Source organism: Papio anubis, unplaced genomic scaffold (assembly GCF_008728515.1).
Source record: "Papio anubis isolate 15944 unplaced genomic scaffold, Panubis1.0 scaffold65, whole genome shotgun sequence".
NCBI lineage: Eukaryota > Metazoa > Chordata > Mammalia > Primates > Cercopithecidae > Papio > Papio anubis.
The window spans coordinates 93,454-120,145 of NW_022166724.1; the positions used below are offsets into that span (position 1 = coordinate 93,454).

General features: G+C 37.6%; 1 protein-coding gene across 1 annotated transcript in view; it reads left to right on the top strand.

The window, feature by feature from the left end:
* Window positions 1-25,284, top strand: part of LOC101025860 (ret finger protein-like 4A) — a 56,031-nt gene extending 30,747 nt beyond the window's left edge. The window contains 2 exon segments of the mRNA XM_031662439.1: window positions 24,142-24,808; window positions 24,810-25,284. Coding sequence (XP_031518299.1) covers window positions 24,142-24,808; window positions 24,810-25,065 — 923 coding nt within the window. The 3' untranslated portion in view covers window positions 25,066-25,284.
* Window positions 25,285-26,692: the final 1,408 nt, after the last annotated feature.

Consider the following 26,692-nt stretch of genomic DNA (forward strand, 5'->3'; position numbering starts at 1 on the left):
AAATCAGATGTATTAGTTTGTTCTCACGCTGCTAATAAACACATATCCAAGGCTGGATAATTTATAAAGGAAAGAGATACAATAGCCTCACAGTTCCACATGGCTGGAGAGACCTCACAATCATGACAGAAGGTGAAGGAAGAGCAAAGTCCAGTCTTACATGATGGCAGGCAAGAGAGCATGTGCAGGGTAAGTCCCCTTTATAAAACCATAAGATCTCACGAGGCTTATTCATTATCACGAGAACAGCATGGGAAAAGCTCACTCCCATGATTTAATTGCCTCCCATCAGGTCCCTCACATGACACATGGGGATTTTTACAATTCAAAGTGAGTTTTGGGTTTACTAAATAGGGTGTCTTTTCCTCAATTTATATTTTTTATGTTTTGTCAAAGATCAGTTAGCTATATGTATTTGGCTTTATTTCTGTGTTATCTATTTTGTTCTATTGGACCATGTGCCAGCATTTATACCAGTACCATGCTGTTTTGATAACTATAGCCTTATAGTATAATTTGAAGTTGGTAATATGATGCCTCTAGATTTGTTCTTTTTGTTTAAGATTTCTTTGGCTATTTGAGCTTTTATTTTATTCTATACAATTTTTAGGATTGTTTTTCTAATTCTGTGAAAAATGTTGGTATTTTAATGTGAATTACATTGAATCTGTAAATTGTTTTGGCCAGTATGGTTGTATTAGTAATATTGACTCTTCCAATTCATGAGCATAGAATGTTTCCATATTTCGTGTGTGTGTGTGTGTGTGATCTATGATTTATTTGAACAGTGTGTTGTAGTTCTGCTTGTAGATCTCCTTTAACCTCCCTGGTTAAAGATATTCCTAAACATTTTATTTTTTCTTTGTAGCTGTTGTCAAAAAGATTGAGTTATTGATTTTATTCTCAGCATGGTTGTTGTTGTATAACAGTGCCACTGACTTGTGTACATTGATTGTGTAACCTGAGACTTTGTTGAGTTTGTTTATCAAATCTAAGAGTTTTTGTTCTGGCTAGGACTTCTAGAACTATGTTAAATAGGTATGGAGAAAGTGGACATCCTTTTCTGATTCCAGTTCTCAGGAAGAATGTAATTTTTTCCCCATTCAGTATGATGCTGGCTGTGGGTTTGTCAGGTATGGCATTCTACTATTTTGAGGTAAGTGCCTTCAATGCTGAGTCTCTTAAGACTTCTTATCATATAGAGATGCTGCAACTAATCAAATGCTTTTTCTGCATCTGTTGAGGTGATGCTATAGTTTTTGCTTTTAATCCTTTGTATGTGATGTGTCTCATTTATTGACTTATGTATGTAAACTATCCCTGCATCCTTGGGATGAAACCCACTTAATCATGGTGTATTATATTTTTGACATGCTGTTGAATTTTGTTAACTGGTATTTTGTTGAGAATGTTTGCATCTATGTTCATCAGGAATACTGGTCTGTAGTTTTCTTTTCTTTTCTTTTCTTTCTTTCTTTCTTTTTTTTTTTTTTTTTTTTTTTTAATGTCATTACCTGGTTTTGCTATAAGGGTGATACTGGATTTATAGGACGATTTAGGGAAGAGGTCAGCAATAGTCAATTTTCACACTACTGATAAAGACATAACTGATACTGGGCAATTTACAAACAAAAGAGGTTTAATGGACTTACAGTTATATATGGCTGGGGAGGCTTCACAATCATGGTGGAAGGGAAGGAGGAGCAAGTCACGTCTTACATGGATGGCAGCAGGCAAAGAGAGAGAGCTTGTGCAGGGGAACTCCTCTTTTTAAAATCATCAGATCTCATGATACTTATTCACTATCATAAGAACAACACAGGAAAGACTTACTCCCATGATTCAATCACCTTGCACTGGGTCCCTCTCACAACATGTGGGAATTCAAGATGGGATTTGGGTAGGGACATAGCCAAATCATATCATTCTGCCCCTGGCCCCTCCAAAATCTCACATCCTCATGTTTCAAAACCAATCTTGCCTTCCCAACATTTCCCCAAAGTCTTAACTCATTTCATCATTAACTCAAAAGTCCACAATCCAAAGTCTCATCTGAGACAAGGTGACTACCTTCTACCTATGAGCCTGTAAAATCAACAGCAGGTTAGTTACTTCCTAGATATAGTGGGGATACAGGCATTTGGTAAATACACAAAGGGGCTACAGGGCCCATGCAAGTCCAAAATCCAGCAGGGCAGTCAAATCTTAAAAGCTTCAAAATTATCTCCTTTGACTCCATGTCTCACACCTGGGTCATGCTGATGCCAGAGGTGGGTTCCCATGGTCTTGGGCAACTCTGCCCTTGTGGCTTAGCAGGGTACAACCTTCCTCCCAGCTGATTTCATGGGTTCGTGTTGAGTGTCTGTGGCTTTTCCAGGCACACAGACTAAGCTGTCAGTGAATCTACCATTCTGGGGTATGGAGGTCAGCAGTCTTCTTCTCACAGCTCCACTTGGTAGTACCTCAGCAGGGACTCTGTGTGGGAGCTCCAACTCCTCATCTCCCTTCCACACTGCCCTAGCAGAGGTTCTGTATGACAGCCCCACTCCTGCAGCAAAATTCTGCTGGGACATCCAGGATTTTCTAAGTGGAGGTTCCCAAACCTCAATTCTTGACTTCTGTGCACCTGCAGGTTTGACATCACATGGAAGTTGCCAAAGCTTGAAGCTTCCACCCTCTGAAGTCACATTCCATTTCTACATTGGCCCCTTTCAGCCACAGCTGGAGTGGCTGGGACACAGGGCACCATTCCCTAGGCTGCATACAGCAAGGGGACCCTGGGCCTGGCCCATGGAACCACATTTTCCTCCTAGACCTTAGGGCTTGTAATGGGAGGTGTAGCTGTGGAGACCTCTGACATGCTCTGGAGACATTTTCCTCATTGTCTTGGAAATTAACATATGGTTTCTCATTACATATGCAAATTAATGCAGCAGGATTGAATTTCTCCTCAGAAAATGGGATTTTCTTTTCTATTGCATTGTCAGGCTGCAAATTTTCTGAATTTTTATGCTCTGCTTTCCTCATAAAACTGAATGCCTTTAACAGTACCCAAGTCACCTCTTGAATGCTTTGCTGCTTAGAAATTTCTTCTGCCAGATACCCTAAATCATCTCTCTCATGTTCAAAGTTCCATAAATCTCTAGAGCAGGGGCAAAATGCCACCAGTCTCTCTGCTAAAACGTAACAAGAGTCACCTTTGCTCCAATTCCCAACAAGTTCCTCATCTCCTTCTGAAACCCACTCGGCCTGGACCTTATTGTTCATATCACTATCAGCATTTTTTGTCAAAGTCATTTTGACATGTGAGAAGTTCCAAACTTTCTCACATTTTCCTGTCTCTTTCTGAGCCCTCTAATCTGTTCCAATTTCTGCCTGTTACACAGTTCCAAAGTGATTTCCACATTTTGGGGTATATTCTCAGCAATACCCCACTCTACTGGTGCCAATTTACTGTATTAATGCATTTTCATGCTGCTGATAGAGACATACCAGAGACTGGGCAATTTACAAAAGAAAGAAGTTTAATGGACTTACAATTACACATGGCTGGGGAAGCCTCACAATCATAGTGGAAGGCAAGGAGGAGCAAGTCACATTTTACATAAATGGCAGGGCACAAAGAGAGAGAACTTGTGCAGGGTAACTTTTCTTTTTAAAAATATCAGATCTCATGAGGCTCATTATCATGAGAACAGCATGGAAAAGGCTTGCCCCCATTATTCAATCACCTCCCACTGGTTCCTTCCCACAACAGGTGGAAACTCAATGTAAGATGTGGGTGGGGACACAGCCAAATGATATCAGGTCCCTTTTTCTCAGTCTTTTGAAATGGTTTCACTAGGCTTGATAACAATATTTCTCTGAATGTCTGGTATAATTCAGGTCCTGAGCTTTTATTATGTTGGTCATTTGTAAATTATGAATGCAATCTTGCTGCTTGTTATTTGTTCCAGGTTTCTATTTCTTCCTGATTTAATCTAGGAGGGTTGAACTTTTTCAGGAATTTATCTAGTTTCTCTAAGTTTTCTAGTTTGTGCACATAAAAGTGTTCATAGTAGTCTCAGGTAATCTTTTGTATTTCTGTAGTGTCAGTTGTAATGTCTCCAGTCTCATTTCTAATTGTGCTTATTTGGATCCTCTCTTTTTTCTTGGCTCATCTAGCTAAAGGTCTATCAATTTTGTTTATTTTTTCAAGTAACCAGATTTTTAATTAATTCTTTTGTTTTAATTTCATCTAGTTCTTCTCTGATTTTTGTTATTTCTTTTCTTCTGCTTGCTTTGGGTTTAGTTTGTTTTTGTTTCTCTAGTTTCCTGAGGTGTGACGTTAGGTTGTCCCTTTGTGTTCTTTGAGGCTTTTTGATGTAGGCATTTAGTGCTATAGACTTTCCTATTAAACACTGCTTTTTCTGTATCCCAGAGTTATTGAAAACTTGAGCTATTATTACCATTCAATTTAAGGAATTTTAAAATTTATAATGATTTCATTTTTAACTCAGACATCATTTGGGAGATTATTTAATTCTGATGTATTTGTATAATTTTGAAGGTTCCTTCTAGAGTTGATTTCTATTTTGATTTCATTAGGGTGTGAGAGGATATTTGCCACGATTTCAATATTTTTAAAGTTCCAGGATATGTGTGCAGAATATGCAGGTTTGTTACATAGGTATACATGTGTCACGGTGGTTTGCTACACTTATCAACTCATCAGGTAGGTTTTAAGCTCCGCATGCATTAGGAATTTGTCCTAATGCTCTCCTTCTCCTTGTCCCTCACCCCCTGACAAGTGTGTGTTTTTCCCCTCCCTGTGTCCATGTGTTCTCATTGTTCAACTTCCACTTATGAGTAAGAACACTGTGTATGTGGTTTTAAAGTTTACTGAGACTTGTTTTGTGGTTCTTTCATATGGTCTATCTTGGAGAATGTTCTATGTGCTGATGAGAAGAATGTATATTCTAAACTTGTTGGTTAGAATGTTATGTAAATATCTGTTAAGTCCATTTGTTTCAGCATATCATTTAAGTCCATTGTTCCTTTGTTAACGTTTTGCCTTGATGAACTGTCTAGTGTTGTCAGTGGTGTTTAGAATTCTCCTACAATTATTGTGTTACTGTCTATCTCATTTCTTAGGCTTAGCAGTAATTATTTTATGAATCTAGTAGCTGCAGTTTTAGGTGCATATAAATTTAATATTTTAATATATTTTTGTGAATTTATTATTTTATTATTATATAATGACCTTCATCTTTTTTTAACTGTTGTTTCTTCAAAGTCTGTTTTGTGTGATATAATAATAGCTACTTCTGCTTGCTTGTGGTTTCCATTCATGTGAAATATTTTTTAACACCTTTACCTTGAGTTTGTATGAATCCTTCCATATTAAGTGAGTCTATTGAAGACAGAAGATATTTGGTTTGTGATTTTTTAAATCCATTTTACCTCCTGTATATTTTAAGTGGAGCATTTAGGTCATTTACATTCAATGAGCATATTGAGATGTGAAGTAATATTCTGTTCATCATTCTAATTATTATCTACCTAGTTCACTTTTTCATTGCATTATTGTTTTATAGGCCCCGTGAGTTTTAAGTTTTTAAGAAGTTCTAATTTGGTGCATATTAAACTTTTATTTCAAAGTTTAGAATTTCTTTTAGCTTTCTTTTGTAGTGCTGGTTTTGTAATGACAAATTTTCTCAGCATTTCCTTATAATAAAATGGCCTTATTTCTACTTCATTTATGCAACTTAGTTTCACTGGCTACAAAATTTTTGGCTGACAGTTATGCTTAAGGAGGCTGAGGATAAGACTCCAAACCCTTCTGGCATGTAGGGTTCTGCTGAGAAGTATGCTATTAGTCTGATAGTTTTTCATTTATAGATTATCTGATGCTTTTGTCATTTTGCTCTAAGAATTATTTCCTTCATGGTGACTTTAGATAGCTTGATGACTACATGCCTTGGTGAAGATCTTTATGCAACGAGTTTCCCAGGAGTTTTTTGAGTTTATTGCATTTAGATATCTAAATCTCTAGGCAGGCCAGGAAAGTTTTTCCCAAATAAGTTTTCCAGACTTTTTTGTTTTCTCTTCTCCCTCAAGAACACCAATTATTCTTAGGTTTGGACATTTTACATAATCCTATATTTCTTGAAGGCTTCATTTCTTTTGATTGTCCTTTCTTTATTTTTGCCTGATTGGCAAATTCAGAAGCCTTGTCTTCGATCTCTGAAAAGCTTTTTCTACTTGTTCTAGTATATTGTTAAAACTTTTCACTGCACTTTGTAGTTTCCTAACTGTGCCATCCATTTCCAGAAGTTCTGAATGATTTTATTTTATGATATCTAACTCTCTAGAAATGTTTTTATTTAAATTCTGAACTGCTTTTTAAATTGCTTTATGATGATTTTCTCCTTCTCTCAGATCTTCTTGGGTATCTTAATAATAGATCTTCTGAATTCTTTACTTGGTATTTCAAATATTTCATCTTGATTTTGTTCCATTGCTGGAAAGGTAGTGCAATCTTTTGCGGGTGTTATAGAATCCTGCTTTATTATATTACCAGAGTTACTTTTTTGGTTCCTTCTAATTTGGGTAGAATTTTTAAAAATTATTATTGAATATATGTTTTCTTTTACTGCTTTTTTTTTTCCCTTTAAAGATATAGCTTTAATGCTTATGGTTATGTATAGCCTAATTCAGTTCTTGGTGCTTTCAGGGATAAAGACTCTATAAGATTTCCTTGGTTGCAGAGAATCTTTGTATGTTGAATTTCTCATATGCTGGGTGTAGTAGCAATATGTTTGATGTGTGAGCAAGTTCATTGTCTCCTATGGGGTTGGAATGGTAGAGGTCTCTTGAAGTTTACCTCATTTCCTCATGCTGTGCATTTATTTATTTATTTAGCCCAGTATATTATTTACTGGTTTGATGGTTCAGCCTTCAGGCCAGTAGGGAGGTGTCCCTAGGTCGGGACCAGTTGCGGCTAAAGAAAATGGGTGAATACAATACTTGATGGTGGGCAGAGGTCCCAGCCTTGACAGAGGTGGCTGGAGGAGCTTTAATTGAGTCACGTTAAGGTCTTATCAAAAAGATGAATTGAAGTCACCTTAGCTCCTCTGCCTGGCAAACAGGAAAGCTATCTGCCTCTCAGACACACTTCTGTCCCAGTGCTCTGGCTATTCATATCAAACAGGTACCTATTTTCATCTGTAGAAATGTTGATATTTCAAGTGGGGAGGAATTGTGACTCTGTCTCTCATGCAAGCCTGAACCTGGGGGGTGCTCCTCCTGTGGCAATGCAGTCACCCTGTTGTGTTCCAGAAAATCTTTCTATAGTTGCACCCATGCCAAGCTCCTGTAAGAGAAGCCAAAAATGTGCCTTTGTTGGTAGATAAATAACAATAGACATTCCCTTATCCAAGACTCTTCACATGCACAAGGGCTGTCTGACTGTTGGGTTAGAGCTGAAGACTTTTCCTGCTGAGCCTAGCACTGCAACTGTGTCTCTGCTGAAAGAAACTTCCCACCAGTGGAAAGATCTGGTGCACAAGGCCTGCCATCAGGATTCTTTTTTCCCATGAAGTATTCCCTTTATTTGGTGTACTCCCCATCGCCTAGAAGTGGGAGTGGTTAGGAGCCAGAATACTGTGAGTGCTGTTGCTCCTCTGGTCTAGCCACCCAGTTAAGTTGCCTCACTCCAGGATAGTGCTGGGGAGTGTCTGCAAGATATCTGATTATGTGACCTGTCCTCAAGTCTCCCAGCAGTGGATGGCAGCATCAGCTTTAATTGCGGTGTCAGAGGAGTAATGTAGACTCTGTGAGATTCCTTGGTTACAGATAGCCATGGTGTGTTGGCTTTCTTGAGCATAAGTTACAATAGTAATAAACTGGTCACATTAATAGACTCCAGAACCTCTGGTTATCCATAGTGATACAACTAGTGGTGATAGCTGAGGTCACACAGCCATTTTCTTCTTTCTGGGTACAGTGTTATTCTACCAGGAGATGCTGCAATGGACTGTGTTGGTTGGCCTCCAGCCAGAAGATTGTGCTTCCAATAGAGCGACAGTTATGGTAGTAGCGGTGAGATTTTTGCTTGCCTTATGTTGCTTGTGGAGTCACTCTGGTTTCTCAACTTTCAGGCAATGAGGTCCAGGGACACATAGCTCCCAGAATATTTTGTCCTTTGTTCTAAGCTACCAGGGGTGGAGTAACAGAACTCCTGAAGCCAGAGCAGGGGCTGGAGTCAGGAGGATTCTGCTTGGAAGCTCCCATGTCCCAGGGGCCAGAGAAACAGCCCCACCATAGGTGTCAGGGGGAGCAGTAAGGCTCTCAGGCCACTGGAGCTAATGTTCTCCAGAAAGATGACTTTCTCCTGCACAAGAAAAGACTTTGTGCTGGGGATTGGGGAAATACAGGCAGCAGTAAGTCCCACACAGATCCCCGACTTACGCACATGACCGACCCCCACTCCCAATTTCACCCTAGAGAAGCAGCAGCTAAGTTCAAGCAGCCTGCGTGGGAGACTCCCCAGCTGCCCCAGGTCATAAGCTCATGGCTTTCACCAACAGATAAAGCAACCATGGCTTTTAGGCCATCTCTCACCCCCGCCATACCCCTCATCTGTACCTACAAAGTCAGGTGCCTGACTTCTGCCTGCGTTCCTGAGCTGCGGCCCACTTTTTACTCACTTTACCACCCCCAGTTCCTGACCAAAGGGGTTCAACCCCTTTGTCATTACATTGTGAAACCCAGTTAGGGGTGTCTTTCAACCTGTGACCGCTGCTTGAGCTATTTGGCTGACCTCCACAAAGTCCCCTATGGAAAACAAGAAATGTCTTCCCTCAGTCCATGCTGGACACTGGGAGTGTACACATGGGTCTTTCTGAAACTGCTTCCACTTTTATATCTCATGACTCCCTCCCAAGTTGGTTCCAGTGCTGAGTAGAAGTAAGTATTTTCTGTGGCCTGGACTTTCAAGCTCTTCATTGGTTTGTGTCCCAGAGGCAGTATCTTCCCCTCTTCACATTCTGGGGACTCACAGTTCTTTGCCTAATTCACTGTGTAGTTGCAGCCTGTCACTTTCCTTCAAAGAGTCTGAATTCCCTTGGTTTTCCTGTTCAGTTCCTGTATCACTTCTTGAAAATAGTTCACAGGGTGAATCTCTACAAACTTTTTTACCCTTTCAAGTAGAAGTGGTATGCTAGCATTGCCTCTTATCTGCCATTTTGGAAACAAAAACTACATTCCTCATCATAAATCAGTTTTGTGTCGGTGTCCTTGTCTCTGGGGAGTTTAGAGGCAGTTAGGTTGGGTAACATGCAGGTACTTCAAGTGTTCAGCATGGACTAAGGGAATACATTCCTTATTGTTTTTCACAGGGGACCTTGCAAAGGTCAGCCAAGTAGCTCATTCAGTGGTCCCAGGTGGAAAGATTCTCCAACTGCATTTCAGACTGCCATATGTTGGCAGATTTTCTTTTTGATGGTTTATTCAGTACCATAGAAGAATTAAAAAATCAATTTCCTATGTTTATTTTCTCACGGTATCTTGGCAACATGCAAAGTTTAAGAAGATGATACTTGCTTAAGTTTTTCCTTTCGTAAGGTTATGTCCTGAGGTATTGAAATACTTTTATACTTAAGGATTAACAACAATGCCTATAGCATGCCTTCCAAATTGCTACTTGGGTCTTTGAAAAATACAAAACCTTAGTGCAATCTCATGTAAAAACATGCAAATTGACCACACAGGTTAATTTACTCTCCACAAAATTGATTTTGTTGTTCCTAGAAATGGTTTGCTATTACATATGAGAGGCCACTTCAGTACTGAAATAACACACTATTATTCACAATAACAATATGTAGTAGGGAGATTCAAATCAAGAGACGTTCTCAGCATTACCTAACACGTCTTTCTGCCCTCTCTTCAAGTTTCCTAAACTACGTTATCAGTAACAAAGGATTGCGACATCTTTGCTAGCCGAAAGGGGAATGGGGGAAAAAGTTCTGGGAAGTGGGGAAGACATTTGAAAATGCCCAAAGGTGTGAAAAATGATTGTCTATTTGGTAAATAAGGACTACTTTGTTTATTTTTTTATAATTTCAAATTTTAGATTCAACAGTTACATGTACAGGTTTGCCACATGAGTATATTATATAATGCTTAGGTTGGGGTACAATTGATTCTGTCACCAAGGCAGCAAGCACACTATCCAACAGTTTTTCAACCCTTGTTCCATCCCCAGTTTGTCCTTTTTAAAGCCTCCAATATCCATTGTTGCCATCTTTATGTCCATGAGTACCTAATGTTTAGTCCCCACTTATAAGTGAGAACGTGGTATTTGGTTTTCTGTTCCTGTGAGAATTTGCTTAGGATAATGTCCTCCAGCTGCATCCATGTTGCTGGAAAATATATTATTTTTTTCTTTTTAATGGCTTTGTAGTATTCCATAACACATATGTGTGATGGTTAATACTGAGTGTCAACTTGATTGGATTGAAGGGTGCAAAGTATTGTTCCTTGGTGTGTCTGTGAGGGTGTTGCCAAAATAGATTAACATTTGAGTCAGTGGACTGAGAGAGGCAGACCCACCCTCAATCTGGGTGGGCACCATCTAATCAGCTGCCAGTGCAGCTAGAATAAAGCAGGCAGAAGTTGAAAAGAGCAGACTTGCTGAGTCTTCCAGCCTTCATCTTTCTCCCATGCTGGATACTTCCTGCTCTTGAACATAAGACTGCGAGTTCTTCAGCTTTTGGACTCTTGGACTTATACCACTGGTTTGCCAGGGGCTCTTGGCTGAAGGTTGCACTGTCAGCTTCCCTACTTTTGAGGTTTTGGGACTCGCACTGGCTTCCTTGCTCCTCAGCTATTACAGATGAGAGGTCACGTCAGTACTGAATAACACACTATTATTCACAATAACAATATGTGGTAGGGAGATTCAAGTCAAGAGACGTTCTCAGCATTACCTAACATGGTTCCTCAGCTTGCAGATATCCTATTATGGGACTTCAACATGTAATCCTGTGAGTCAATTCTTCTAATAAACTCCCCTTAATATATACATACATCGTATTAGTTTTGTCCCTTTAGACAACCCTGACTAATACAGTATATTTTCTTTATGTAATCCACCATTGATGGGCACCAAGGTTCATTTCATGTCTTTGTTATTGTGAATGGTGCTGCAGTGAACATATGAGTGTATGTTTCTCTTTGGTAGAATTGTTTATTTTCTTTTTAGATATAAACCCAGTGATGAGATTGCTCAGTTAAATGTTAGTTCTGCTTTTGGTTCTTTGAGATATTTCCAGACTGCTTTCCACAGTAGCTAAACTAGTTTACTTTCCAACTAACAGTGTGTAAGCATTCTCTTTTCCCCCCAGCCTCACCAACATTCTTTTTTTTTTTTTTTTTTTTTTGGCTTTTTAGTAATAGCCTTTCTGACTGGTGTGAGATGGCATCACCTTATGGTTTTGATTTGTATTTATCTGATAATTAGTGATACTGAACTTTTTTCACATGTTCGTTGGCCACTTGTATGTCTTCTTTTGAGAAGTGTCTGTTCAAGTGATTTTCCCATTTTTCAATGAAGTTATTTGCTTTTCACTTGTTGATTTAAGTTTCCTATAGATTCTGAATATTAGGCTTTTGTCCAATGCACAGTTTGTGAATAGATTCTACCACACTGTAGGTTATCTGTTTGCACTGCTGATAGTTTCTTTTTCTGTAAAGAGGCTCTTTAGTTTAATTAGGTGTCACTTGCCTGTTTTAGTTTTTTTCAATTGCCTTTGTAGACTTAGCCAAAAATTCTTTGTCAAGGTTGACGTCAAGAACAGTACTTCCTAGTTGTCTTCTAGGATTCTTATAGTTTGAGGTCTTACATTTAAATCTTTAATATATTATGAGTTAATTTTTGTAGATAGTGAAGGGCAGGGCTGCAGCTTTAATCTTCTGCACATGGCTATCCGGTTATCCCAGCACTAATTATTGAATAGGGAATACTTTCCCCATTGCTTGTTTTTGTCAGCCTTGCCAAAGACCAGATGGTTGTAGGTGCAAAACTTTATTTCTGAGTTTTCTATTGTGTTCCATTATGCTGTGTCTTTGTTTTTGTGCCAACCAAGCTATTTTGGTTACTATGTCTTTACAATGTAGTTTGAAGTCAGGTAGTTTTATTCCTCTAGCTTTATTCTTTTTGCTTAAGGTTGCTTTGATTATTCAGGCTTTTTTTGTTTCTTTATGTATTTTAGAATATATTTTTTTAATTCTGTAAAAACTGGCACAGGAGATTTTATTGGAATAGCATTGAATCAGTAAATTGCTTTGGGCAAAGAGTATGACCACTTTGACAATATTGATTCTTCCAATCCATGAGCAGAACATTTTTTCCCATTTATTTGTGTCATATTTTATTTCTTTCAACACTGTTTTGTGGATCTCCTTGTAGAGATATTCACCTCTTTTGATAGCTGTATTACTATGTCTTTCATTTTCTTCTTGGCTATTGTAAGTTTGATTGTTTTCTTGATTTCATTCTCAGCCTGAATGTTGTTGCTGTATAGAAATGCTACTGATTTTTGTACATTGTTTTGTTACCCTGAAATTTCACTAAAGTTGTTCATCGATTCTAGGAAACTTCTTTTAGAGCTTTTAGGATTTTCTAGTTATAGAATAATCATCAGTGAAGATAGATAGTTTGATTTCTTCCTTTTCTATTAAGATGCCTTCTCTTTCTTTCCTTGACTAATTTGTTTTATCTAGGACTTCCAGTTCTATGTTGAATAGGAATGATGAGAATGGATAAAATCATGAACATAGTATTGGAAGTTCTGGCTGGGGCAATCAGGTAAGAGAAAGAAAGAAAAGATATTCAGATAGAAAAAGAGAAAGTCAAACTATCTTTGTCTGCAGATGACATGATCCTGGATGGATACATAACAGCAACTACCACCTTTACAATGTAATTATAAAGTAACTTCACCATCCAAAATTTCAGGAAAAGATAGAAGCTCCAGATGATTAAAGATGGCTTACAGTAATCTGGGGCCCAAAAACCAGTGCCACTGATTTTGGGGTTTTGCTTTGTGAAACGGCTCTAAGTATAAACTTGGTGTCCTTAGATGAATCCCAGTCACACGCTACCTGATGGTTTTTATGCTCTGTCTATTAAAATAATTTCATTAAAAGATAATATATATGACTATACACAATCACTGTGTGTGTGTATGTGTGTATATATACATGTATATATATTTGTGTGTGTGCATGTGTGTCAGTGGAAACAGAAATTCAGAATAAAGTTATTAAGCTACATATAGAAATGATTAATGTCTTACAGATAAATAAAGCTATAGGCTTTGGGATGTTGTTTTACAATATTCAACAGAAATAATTTTCATCTCATAGATAAAAAAAATCCAAATTATCAATCTTCTGCCAATTAGCATCTAACTTTACAATCTGGAGCAATAGCAAGTCAAAAAGTTACAGGTCTTAGAGAATCATATGACTTTTAATCAAATGTATTAGATAATGTTCTAGTGCAGTACTACCTGAAGTGTGGCATGTTATTCAGCTTCTAGTCCGGGGAATGTTTGTTACTGTCAGTCACAGAATACAAAGTTTTTGACAGCTTGAAGTCAACTATGACACTAAGTACATTATTTAATTTGTCTAGCATTTTGTCCTCTATTTAATAGCAAGACTTTCTCAATGAAGGAACAGCATGTAAATGTGCATTCTGATGCAAGTGCCTGGTTTTATTACAGATATGTACATTGACTAGTGCTACTCCAGTATGATATTGAAAAAGCACATTGTAATTTCTTCTTTCTTTTGCTTTATTTTCAACTTTTTGAATAGCTCTTTTTTTAAACAGTAGAAACATCATCTTAGTGAGCTTAGAGTTTCTTTTATTTCTTAGGTTTGTATCAAAATTCTGGGATTGGAGGTTAGCAGGAATTATATAAAACAATGTATCAGTAGATCTGTTCTCTTTTAGCCTCTCACATAGCCTACAAGTGCATGGGTACCATTCTATAATTATTTTGCATGTTGAGCAATGGCAAACTTTCAGAAGCTTATCTAAGAACCTTTCTGCTTAGACATAAAATATAGATAATTCTTCTCTGAGGGTCTGAAATCTCCTTGGTGTTCGACCCAGAAAGGGAGAAATTGGTTTTCTGTGATCTCTGATCTCTTAAACCTTATCAAATCTCTTAAAATCTAATTAAACCTATACCACCACCACCATCCATAGCAGGGTTTATCTAGAAAATATTGCATGGCATATAAATTCCCTTTCCTGAGGACTTTCAATGTCTATTCTTTCTTTTCTTTACCTTGACTTTCTTCTTCAGTGGGAAACTTTTACATAGCTTGAGATTAGATAGCTGTGGTCTTATTCATCAGTAGGCAATCTCACAAATTCACTGTTCATTTCTTCATGATCTGAATTCTTTCAGCTTTCCCACTGAAAATTTTGAAAATTAAAAGCCAAAAATTGTTCTTATATTTAGTTCTGCTGCTATTCCTCCCTTTGGTAATTAAAGCAGAATCTTCTAGCAGAATAAATGAATCCAGAGATTAACTAAAATGTACAAGATTATATTGCACGGGGAACACAGCTACTATTTCAAATTATTCTTCTGTCATGATTTAATTGTTAATAGACATGTCTGTTAAAATAATTGATTTTTAAATTTCTGTGACAGGTGTTAACAATGTGTTTCCTGTGTTTTGTTTGTTTGTTTTTTGTTTTCTGTTTTTTTGTTTGTTTGTTTTAGAGATGTAGTCTTGCTCTTTCACCCAGGCTGGAGTGTAGTGGCACAATCTCGACTCACTGCAACCTCAAGCAATTCTACTGCCTCAGCCTCCTGAATAGCTGGGATTACAGGCACATGCTGCCATCCCAGGCTAATTTTTTTTTTTTTTTTTTTTGTATTTTAGTAGAGACAGGTTTTCACTGTGTTACCCAGGCTGGTCTTGAACTCCGGAGCTCAGGCAATCCGGCTGCCTTGGCCTCCCAAAGTGCTGGGATTACAGGCATGAGCCACCATGCCTGGCCTCCTGTGGTTTTCCAAGAAAACATTTCTGCTTTAAACCATGTTCAGTTGTTAAATACAGTAAGTGGTTATGGAAAAAATACCCCTTAAATTGGGCCAAGGGTTGCTTATTCTTATTATTTAAATTCATCAAGTGTCTCAAGCCTATGAACTTTTATTTGAATTTAATAAAAATTTGTCTAATACTAAACTTACTTTTATAATATCTATTAAGTGTAAAACATTATTAAAGTTCACAAAATATACAAACATTTGAAGCACGTATAATTCTCAGTGATATGTTATGTATTTATTGCACATTGGAGGGAAATTTTTCTTTTTATTTCACTGAGCAGATAAGATAATGCATAGCATTTATTTAGGATTTTTGTTTGAGGAAATAAATTAAGAACTGAGTTCATGCAAATTTTCTTCTAGCATTTATCATAAATTATCACTCCTATGCTCCTATGAAGTATTTGAGAATTGGGATGTTGAGATACTGATCAAATGAATTTAGATTTATATAATTTAGAGAAATAGCCTTTGAGAATTCCTTACCAATATTTCTTCCTTTTTATGAAGAGGCCTATCTAAGCCCTCTGGCAATTTGTTCACTCAAATTAAAGATAGGGAGAAAAACAGTGACTTACTATTAATTAATTCAAGGGATATTGACATTGTGAGATCAAAAGACATGGCATGTCTCTAAAGAGTTCACAATGTAGTGAGAGAAAGGCATGGACAAAATGATCTCTTATATTGTACCAATAAACATTCAAATGAAATTAAGAGAAAATGAAAACACATGTATTATCTGCTTTTACCTCACATCTTGGTTATTACTAATAGCTTTCAAACTGTTTTCTCACCTCCAGGCTCACTACCCTCACAAATGCTATCCTGAATAAATACCTTAAGATTAGTATGCCTAAAAAAAACTAATGTTATAATCATGTCATTGTTTCTTAATTTTTTTTTTCTTTTTCTTTTTTTCTTTTTTTTTTTTTTTTATTGAGACACAGTCTCATTCTGTCTCCCAGGCTGGAGTGCATGGCTCGATCTCTGCTCACTGCAACCTCTGCCTCCTGGGTTCAAGCGATTCTCCTGCCTCAGCCTCCCAAGTAGCTGGTACAGGTCTGTGTCAGGTCTGTGTCACCACATCTGGCTAATTTTTGTATTTTTAGTAGACACAGGATTTCACAATGTTGGCCAGTCTGGTCTCGAACTCCTGACCTCAAGTGATCCACCCACCTCGGCCTCCCAAAGTGTTGGCATTACCGGCATGAGTTACTGTGCCTGACCTTAAATTTGATCTGCGGTGACCAAAAGTATCTGACAGCATGAGGATTCATAACATAATTAACCAGTATTGCAGTAGATACAGTAGCTTGTCTTACTTGTATTTTCCTAGAACTACATTTTGTCTGAAATAATGTCACTGTAAATGATACCATTTCAACAAACTTCTAGATATATATAACTTTAATTTGGCTATGGATAAAATATGCTTAAAAAACAAGAATTTCATTACACTTACAAAATTAATTTACTTTTAATTTTTTATGTTTAATTTTTGTGGTTACCTAGTAGGTATATATATTTATGGGATACATGAGATATTTTGGTACAGGCATACAAGATGTAATCATCACATCAGGGTACAGATATTCATTGCCTCAAGCATTTATCCATTCTTTGTGTTATAAACAATCTAAGTATACACTTTTAGTTATTTTAAAATGTACGATAAATTGTTGTTGACTGTAGTCACACCGTTACACTATCAAATGCTATGTCTTTCTCATTCTTTAAGTATTTTTTTTGTACATATGAACGAAACCCACTCTCATCACCTACTACCCTTCCCAGCTGCTGGTAATCATTTTTTCTACCTCCTATCTCCACGATTTGATTGTTTCAATTTTTAGCTTTCAAAAGTAAGTGAAAACATACAAAGTTTGTCTTTCAATGCGTGGCTTATTTCACTTAACAGAATTATCTTGAATTCCATTCAAGTTTTTGCAAATGAAAGGATCTCATTCGTTTTTATGGCTGAATAGCAGTCCATTGTGCTTATGGACCAGGTTTTTTCTTTATCCATTTGTCTGTTGAGGGACACTTAGGTTGCCTGCAAATCTTGGCTATTGTGAATAGTGCTGAAACATTTGAGAGAGCAGGTATCTTTTTAATATACAGATTTCCTTTCTTATGGGAATATACCTAGCAGTGGAACTGCTGGATCACATGGTAGCTTTCTTTTTAGTTTTTTGAGGAGTCTCCAAAAATGGTGGTACTAATTTACTTTCCCACTAACCGTGTAATCGTGTTACCTTTTCTCCGCATCCTCAACGGTATTTTTTATTTCCTATTTTTTGTATAAAAGCCATTTTAACTGGGGCGAGATGATATCTCACTGTAGTTTTGATATTCATTTCTCTGATGATCAACAATGTTCCACACCTTGTTATATGCATGTTTGCCATTTGTATGTCTTCTTTTGAGAAATGTCTATTAAGAATTTTTGACCATTTTTAACTGGATTATTAGATATTTTTCCTATAGAGTTGTAGAACTCCCTTGTATATTTTGATTACTAATCCTTTGTTAGATGGATAGCTTACAAATATTTTATCTTACTCTGTGTGTTGTCTCTTCATGTTTTTTTAATTGTTTCCCTTGTTGTGTATAAGTGTGTTAACTTGATGTGATTCCATTTGTCCATTTTTGTGTTTGTTATCTGTATTTGTGGGGTGTTACTCAAGAAATTCTTGCCCAGTCCATTGTCCTGAAAAGTTTCTTCAGTGTTTTCTTTGATTAGTTTCATAGTTTGAGGTCTCACGTTTAAGTATCTATTTTGATTTGATGCTTGTATGTGGGAAGATAATAGTAGTCTAGTTTTATTCTTTTCAGTATGGCTAACCAGTTTTCCCAGCACTATTTATTGAAGAGGCTGTCTCTTTCCCAATGTGTATTCTTGGCTTTTTGCCAAAAATGAGTTCATTGTGGATGTGTAGATTTGCTTCTTTGTTCTGTATTCAGTTCTGTTGGTTTATATTCCTGTTTTAATGCCAGTATCGTGGTATCTTGGTTAATATAGCTCAGTATTATAATTTGAAGTCAGGTAATGTAATTTCTCCAGTTTTTTTTCCTGGGATAACTTTGACTATTTGAGGCGTTTTGTGGTTTTTTGTAACACCAAAGGTTTTTGCCTTAGCCACACCAAAGTTTTGGTGTGGCCGCAGCCTGCCGGGAGAGAGAGACACGGATCGGACCTAGAGTTAAAAAGCTGTAGGCTTTATTGAGCAGGGTGATAGTATAAAGCTTCCACAGCATGGAAGGCGTCGCGGGTGGGTAGCCAGTGTTAGATTTTTGATTACCTTTTAAACTTTTTAAGGCGTAAATACGTGCGGCGGGAAGATGTCACCAGAGCAAGAAACGATGGGTGCAGCACACCAACATGGCACAAGTATACATATGTAACAAACCTGCACGTTATGCACATGTACCCTAGAACTTAAAGTATAATAATAATAATAAATAAATTAAAAACAAAAACAAAAAAAAAGAAACAAAGACAATTAACATGTCTTAGATCTTGAGGAAACTCGGAATTGTAACTTAAGTTTTATTTACTTTATAACCTTGTAGGGGCACAGCAAAGAAGACAGTATCTCACAGGATTTTACAAATTGTGTTTAAAAGGAATTGGAATTGGGAGAATAATAAGGTCTGCTGATCACAGAAAAATGGGCTTTTAAAATTCTTTTTAGTTTTACCTGAGGGGAAAGGGAGAGAGGGAGAGAGGACACAGGGAAGCTTACAGCAAAAGTTTTGCTGTTTATAGCTTTCTTGGGGAAGAAAACACATGCACAAATTCTGATGTTAGGAATATTTTAAGCATATATCTTCAATATTATTCATCCAGGACCAAAGTAAGTCCTGTTGCAGGAAATGAGTTAGTTTCACAGCTTTCTGAGCCCCTACTCGACTCAGGAAGCCCAGCTGGAACCCCCTCTCAGTCCCCCTTTTAGACTGGACATCCCAACTGCTGTTGGGAATTGGGCAACATTGTTTTGGTTACTTTTTGTTGATTAGGGGAGAACAAAGTTCCCTGTAGTTGTGGCATCTTTTAGAGGGGAACTTTTTAGGTTAGTGAGGGACCAGTGGGTTGACATAGGAGTCCTTGGTAGAAGTCGTGAGTTGAGTTTACTTGAGGTTTTATTTGTAAGACCGTTTGTAGTTTGATGGCCTTGATTTTGGAGGAAACAAATTTGACAAGGAGGTTAAAAATGTAAGGCCCGAAAGTGAGTAATAGTAGGATGGCTGTTGTAGGGCCTAGAAAGGGGAAGAGTCAAGGTATTTATTTATTAAATATGTTTTAGGGCTTTGAGTGCTTAAGTTTTTAAATTATTTTATTTTATTTTATTTTTTAGTAATGATTTTTGACTGATCAACGAAATAGTAACTTTTTTTTTTTTTTTTTTTTTTTAAGAAGAGGCAGCTTTTTTCTCTTTTGGTTGTTAATAAGTTTAGGGCTCTCTGGTTTTGAAGGACGACCGTAGTTAGAGAATTAAGTTGGCTTTGTAGGGTCACTAGGGAGATGGCAACTTGTTTTATGCTATTATTTAATTTTTGTGATCATTTATAATAGAATTGGGTGGAGGAGATTATGTCTCTAATTTTAGTCTTAAGTTTGCCTAGTATTTTGCCTTTTATAATAAAAGGGACAATAAGGGCTTGTGTGTGGTAAGATTGGGGTATAAGGAGACTTTGTAACTTTTGTTTAGTATATATGGACATGGGAGGTGCTAGAAAGGAGAGAAAGTATAGTTTTTTTGGAGTGCCGTTTAGGAATTGATAGGCTGTGTTATTATAGATGAAAAAAATGTCTGAAGTTAGACAGGTGAAACCTGAGGTTATTGATGTTTAGGACTGACATTGGGAGGCGTTGTAATTGAGAGTCATGTTGAAGTTTATGTATGTGAGATTTGAGGTCTGTGTGGTTGGTAAACTGATGACTATGGGACTGATTAATTTGGTGATGTTTAGGACTGGGGTGGATAAGTTTTACTGTTTGGGGACAGGGACTGGGACATATGGTTGAAAACATAAGGGAAGACACACTCAACAGTTGGGTGGATTATTAGGAGAGGCTTTTTGTATTTTTGTAAGGGTGGTGTTAAACAGGCTTTAGAGATGGGAATGAGGGTTAAGAGTTTTTTGTAGTCTGGAAAGGTCTAATTTTTTTATATGGACTGGGAGTATTGGAGAGTTGTACTAAATTTTAAATTATTTGTTGGATATGTCATTTTTTAGTCTTATTTTGAACTTCTCCTTAGTTAGACATACCTATATGGGTATAATATGTCTAACAAGTGTTGGCCCCCCATTTTTTAGGGAGTTAGTTTGGATTTTTTTTTTTTTTCTTTTTTTTTTGGTGATATGTACGGCTATTGTGAGAACAGAGAGAAGTAATTTTATAACTTTTTTTCTATATATACAAGTATATGTGGCAAAAGGTGTGGGTGTCTGGAAGGGGCTACCTAATTCCCAAGAGTTTTTGAGAGAATGTCAGTTGACTCTTTTAGGAGAGGCACACTGACATGGGGGGTGTGTTATAGTTGGAGAAAGGAACATAAGTACAAAGAGGGTGGCAGGAGGCTTAAGAGGAGTTGTGACGTGTTGTAGGTGGAACGGTCATAGGAAAGAGGAGGGAAAAAGGAGTAAATTGTTGTTGGAAGGACGATAGAAGAAAGGTCGATGTGATTAAGATTTTTGTCTCTGCTGGAGTTACAGTATATAATTTTACTGTAAAAAGTATAGTTAGTATACTGTTTAATAATGTAACGAAACAGTAGAAGGATTTTATTAAAAAGAGTAAGGAGAGATGTTAAAGATTATGTAGGTTTTTACTTTTTCTTTTAGGTAGGAAAAAGTTTTTTTTTTTTTTTTTTAGAATTAACAGTAGGAGTTTTTTTGGCTGGAGGTTTTTTTTTTATTTTTTATTTTTTTTATTTTTTAATAGGAGACGTAAGTCTTCTAGTGGCTGACAGGTGTATTGAAGCTGGTCTGGCTGACTTTGTGACTTTTGAGTTGATAATTTTGTAAGTTTTTTAGGAGATATTTAAGGTTTGACTTGGGTGTTGTGAATTTAGGATTTTACTCCTACTACTTTAACTGTGGTGGGGGTAGAGAGGATTATTGAGTATGGTCCCTCCCATAAGGGATTTATAGATGGAGAGGTAGAGGGGAGAGAGACTTGACCAATACTAGATTTTTTGTTCGAAATAATTTTATTTTTCTTTGTTATACTTCTTAGGTAAAGTTTTAAGATTTTGTTGATATTTTGTTAGAGAAATTATATTTTTGAATAAATTGGCCACTTTTTGGTTGAGTAGGAGGTTATTTGTGAGAAAAGGCTGTCTGTATAGTATTTTATATGGACTGAGTCCCATTTTGTGAGTAGAGTTTCAAATTTTTATTTAATAAGGCTATGGGCAAGAGAGTGGGCCGTGGGCGATGAGTTTTTTTGTGTTAGTTTTTTTTTAATGTCTTTTAAGTGTTTCATTAGCTTTTTATTTTATTTTATTTTATTTTATTTTATTTTATTTTTACACTTTTGTTTTGTTTTTATTATACTTTAAGTTCTAGGGTACATGTGCATGACATGCAGGTTTGTTACATATGTATACATGTGTCATGTTGGTGTGCTGCACCCATTAACTCATCATTTACATTAGGTATATCTCCTAATGCTATCCTTCCTCCCTCCCCGCACCCCATGACAGGCTCTGGTGTGTGATGTTCCCCTTCTGGTGTCCACGTGTTCTCATTGTTCAGTTCCCACCTGTGAGTGAGAACATGTGGTGTTTGGCTTTTTGTCCTTGAGGCAGTTTGCTGAGAATGATGGTTTCCAGCTTCATCCATGTCCCTACAAAGGACACGAACTCATCCTTTTTTATGGCTGCATAGTAGTCCATGGTGTATATTTGTTTGTTTGTTTGTTTGTTTTTTTGTTTTGACTTTTTTTGAGGATTGTGGCCTCTAGGCACAGCGAAGGTGATAGTGTATTTTTAGTGTCTTCGAAATTTGTTGAGTTATTGTAGTGTCAAAAGTTGGTTTATTGTTGTTTTGTATGTTTTTGGGAAGTTTAAATTTAGGAATTATTTTATGAACTAAGACTTTAACCATTTTGGGGGCCTATTTTTGTTTTGTAAGGGAAGGCTTTTATTTAATTTGTAAAGGTATTAACATAGACCAATAAGTACTGAAATTTTTTTGACTTTGGCATATGGGTAAAATTTAACTGTTAGTCTTCTCTAGGATAATGTCTTCTTTTTTTTTTTTTGTCTTTTTGGGGAGGCCTTATGGTGAACTAAGGGGTTATTTTTTGGGGCACACTTTACAGGCTTTGACTAATTGTCAGATGGTTTTGAGGAGGTGTGGTCCTGTAAATAAGGATGTGGACATCTTATGGATACTTCTAATATCCATATGAGAAGTTGGTGAAGGGTTTTAAGTATTTTTTATTGGCCGGCTTTGGGTATAAGTACCTTTTTTGTTGCTGTTGTTAGTCACCCCGAGGGGAGAAAATTATGTCCTCGTGAAAGTCCCCATTTTGTTTTAATTGGGGAACACTGGGGCTTAACTTTTTGAAGGGAGTTGTTTTATACCAGGGGTCCTTTTATGGGCATTTTTGGAGGAAAGTTTTGTCTGGCAGTAAGTTTGGCCTTAGTGTCTGGCGTTATTATTATTATTTTTTTTTTGGCCTTGGCAGTGTAAGACTGTTAATTTTTTAGTATTGTGTGTAATAACTTTTTTGTATTGTGTGTAATAACTTTATGATTTTAATGGGTTTTTTTTAGAGGTTAGGAACTTTTTCTATATTGTAGTATGTGTATGTAGGACTAGATAAGTATACTTGTTATTTGTGTATACATTTATTTATTTATTTATTTTTCATTTTAAGGCTTGCATAAGTGTTACTAGTTCTGTTAAATGAATACTGGTCCCTGGGGGAAGAGGCTTACTTTTAAGTACTGTTGTATCATTAACTATGGCATAGTCTGTTTTTTGTACTTTATTTTTTACAAAAGAATTTTTACTGGAGTACAGGTTAAGGTTAGGGTTAGCTAAGGGGACTTTTAGGAGATTCTTTTGGGTGGCATAAGTCTGAGTTATAATTTGTTGGTAGTTATGTTTAATTGGTTCCCCATCTTCTGGGAGAAAAGTGGCAGGGTTGAGGGCTGTACACGTGTGTATTTGAAATACTGGTCCCTTAAGGAGTAGTGTCTGTTATTTGAGTAGGCGGTTGAGTCACAAACTTTTTTTAGTTTTAATATGTTGTTTACATTATGAGTAGTCTAGATGGTGAGATTTTTTCCTTCTATTATTTTAATAGTCTTAGACATTAAGATGGCTATTGTTGTAACCACCTGTAAACAGTGAGGCCAGTCTTTGGCTACTATATTCATTTTTTTTATTTAGGTATGTTACTAGTTGTGGGGTTGTCCCATGAGTTTGAGTGAGAACTTTAAGAGCTATTTCTGTTTTTTTGGTGACATATAAAGAGAAATTTTGTCTTGTGGGGAGGCTCAGGGCTGGAGTTTGTACTAGAGCCTGTTTTAAAGTTTTGAAGGCTGTTTTTGTTTTTGGTTTTTATTAGATGGGTGTTTGTCTTTTGAGTTTTTTTTTTTTATTAGGGTATAGAGTGGCCTGGTCATTTTATTGTATTTAGGAATTCACAGTTGGCAAAAGTCAGTGATTTTAAGGAATCCCCGTAACTGTTTTAATGTCGGCTCTAAGAGCTATACCCAGGCACCACAGATTGTACTTGAGAGGCCCCAAGGAAGGGGAAAGTCTATTTGGGGAGCAATGGAGGAAATGCTGTAAGGCTTGTCTACCATCTACATGAAAACTACAGAGCTGTCTTTAAATTGTCTTGATGTGGGGGACCATACACTATGGTGGGGAACTGGCCCTTTAAAATAGCCATCGAGTGGTGACACCTGTCTAAACCCTGGAAGGCACCATGAAGAGGGATCTTTTGGGCACCACCCCAAGTAAATAAGACTTCTAGAGATCTGAGTTGTCCACAGAAGCAGCTGGAGGCCAGGGGAGAAACTCCGGAAGGAGAGACTATTTGCCGTGGCTGAACACTTCAAACAAATCATTAGATGTCCTGTCTGTCTAAAAGATCTTGAAGAACCCATGCAGCTGAAATGCGGATATGTCTGCTGCCTTCAATGCCTCAATGCACTGCAGAAGGAGCCCGATGGGGAAGGTTTACTGTGCCGCTTCTGCTCTGTGGTCTCTCAGAAGAATGACATCAAGCCAAAGTACAAGCTGAGGGCGCAGGTTTCCATCATCAAGTAACTAGAGCCCAAGCTGAAATCTATTCTAACAACGAACCCAAAGATAAGGAAGTTTCAAGTGGATATGACTTTGGATGTGGACACAGCCAACAACTATCTCATCATTTCTGAAGACCTGAGGAGCTTCCGAAGTCGGGATTTCAGCCAGAATAGGAAGGAGCAAGCTGAGAGGTTGCACATTGCATTGTGCGTCCTGGGCGCCCCTTGCTTTACTTCCGGCCGCCGTTACTGGGAGGTGGACGTGGGCACCAGCGAAGTATGGGATGTAGGCATTTGTAAGGAATCTGTGAACCGACAGGGGAAGATTGTGCTTTCTTCAGAACACGGCTTCTTGACTGTGGGTTGCGGAAAAGGAAAGGTCTTTGCCGCCAGCAGTATGCCTGACTTCTCTCTGGGTGAGTCACCAGTTGCATAGAGTGGGGATTTTCCTGGATGTAGGTATGAGGTCCATTTCCTTTTACAATGTTAGTGATGGGTGCCATATCTACACATTCAACAAAATTCCTGTTAGCGAGCCATGGCGTCCAATTTTTGCTCATAAACGTGGAACTCAAGAGGATCAGACCTTCCTGAGTATCTGTTCTGTGATCAATCCAGCCAGTGCCAGTGCCCCAATTTATTCTGGGGAAAGTAAATAAACATTTGAACATAATCATCTATAGGAAGTTTCTGTGTGCCCATAGCCATAGCTAAGAACTTTTGTGCTAGATACACATAGGTACAAAGGGATAGAAGGGAAAGATCCATCATTCTGTAAACCATGAACAGAAAGCAGTTATATTAATTAGGGGGAGATTACATTTTACTTAAAGTTTGTCATCTTATTTTCTTTGGGGGCTTATGTTTATATTTCTGTTCAGTAAATATTTTTAAATTTCCAAAAAAAAAAAAAAAAAAAAAGACTTCTAAATAGGGAATCTTCATCCGGCCTAGCGGGAATAACCTCGCTTGCAAGATGAGGAAAGAAGTCTAGCCCGGGGACATTAGGACCCAGGAGGCAGGGGTCAGAAGATGTGGCGGTCTCAGGCTCAGTAACCCTTTCAGGGGGAGCCCCTGGCGGGGCCGTGGTCTCGACCAGGAAATCTGGGAGACTAGAACATCCGCTGATAACTCCTGGGTATACTTCGGGACCTCCACGGAAAGTGAAAGAGTTATGAACTGGATCCAGACTAACCGACATTCCCAGCCCCTGAGGGTCCGGGGTTGTTGGAGAGCGCTTTTTCGGACAGTCTGACACCAGTGTCTTTAGTCCAGCTGCCACGCTAATCGCCTTTAAGTGACCGAAAAGTTCCGGGTTTAGCCTCCGAATTCTTTCTTTCTTTCTTTCTTTCTTTCTTCTTCTTTTCTTCTTTTTTATTTTCATTATACTTTAAGCTCCTAGGCAATATGTGCATAACATGGTTTGTTACATATGTATACTTGTGGTTATGTTGTTGTGCTGCACCCATCAACTCATTAGCACTCCATCAACTCCGCTATTTACATCAGGTATAACTCCCAATGCAATCCCTCCCTCTCCCTCCTCCTGATAGTCTCCAGTGTGATGTTCCCTTCCTGAGTCTAAGTGATTCCTGTTTGGGGCACTCCCCACCTATGAGGAGAAACACGCGTGCTCTGGTTTCTGTTCTGAGCAGTTTGCTGGAAGAATGATGGTTTCCAGCTGCATCCATGTCCTTATTAAAAGGACACAACCTATCCTTTTATTATGGCTGTATAGGTATTCCCATGGTGTATATGTGCCACATTTTCTTTAATCCAGTCTGTCACTGATGGATATTTGGGTTGATTCTAAGTTCTTTATATTAGTAACAGCGCTGCAATAAACGACGCAGGTGCATGTGTCTTTATAGCATGATTTATAACTTTGGGTATATACCTAGTAATGGATGCTGGCCATATGGGTATATCATCTAGTTCTAGATCCTTGAGGAATCGCCATACTGTTTTCCATAATGGCTGAACTAGCATCACGCTACCTGATCTCAAAACTATACTACAAGGCTAAGCAGTAATCCAAAGCTATAATGGCACTGGTACTCCAAAAAAACTAAAGAGATATAGGATCAATGGAAATTGCGAATAGAGTCTCAGAAATAATACCACACACATCTACAGCCATCTGATCTCTTTGGATGTCTGAGAGAAATAAGAAATGGGGAAAGGATTCTACTTAATAAATGGTGCTGGGAAAATTACAGCCATAGTAGAAAAGCTGAAACTGGATCCTTTCCTTACCTTATACGCCGAAAATTAATTCAAGATGGA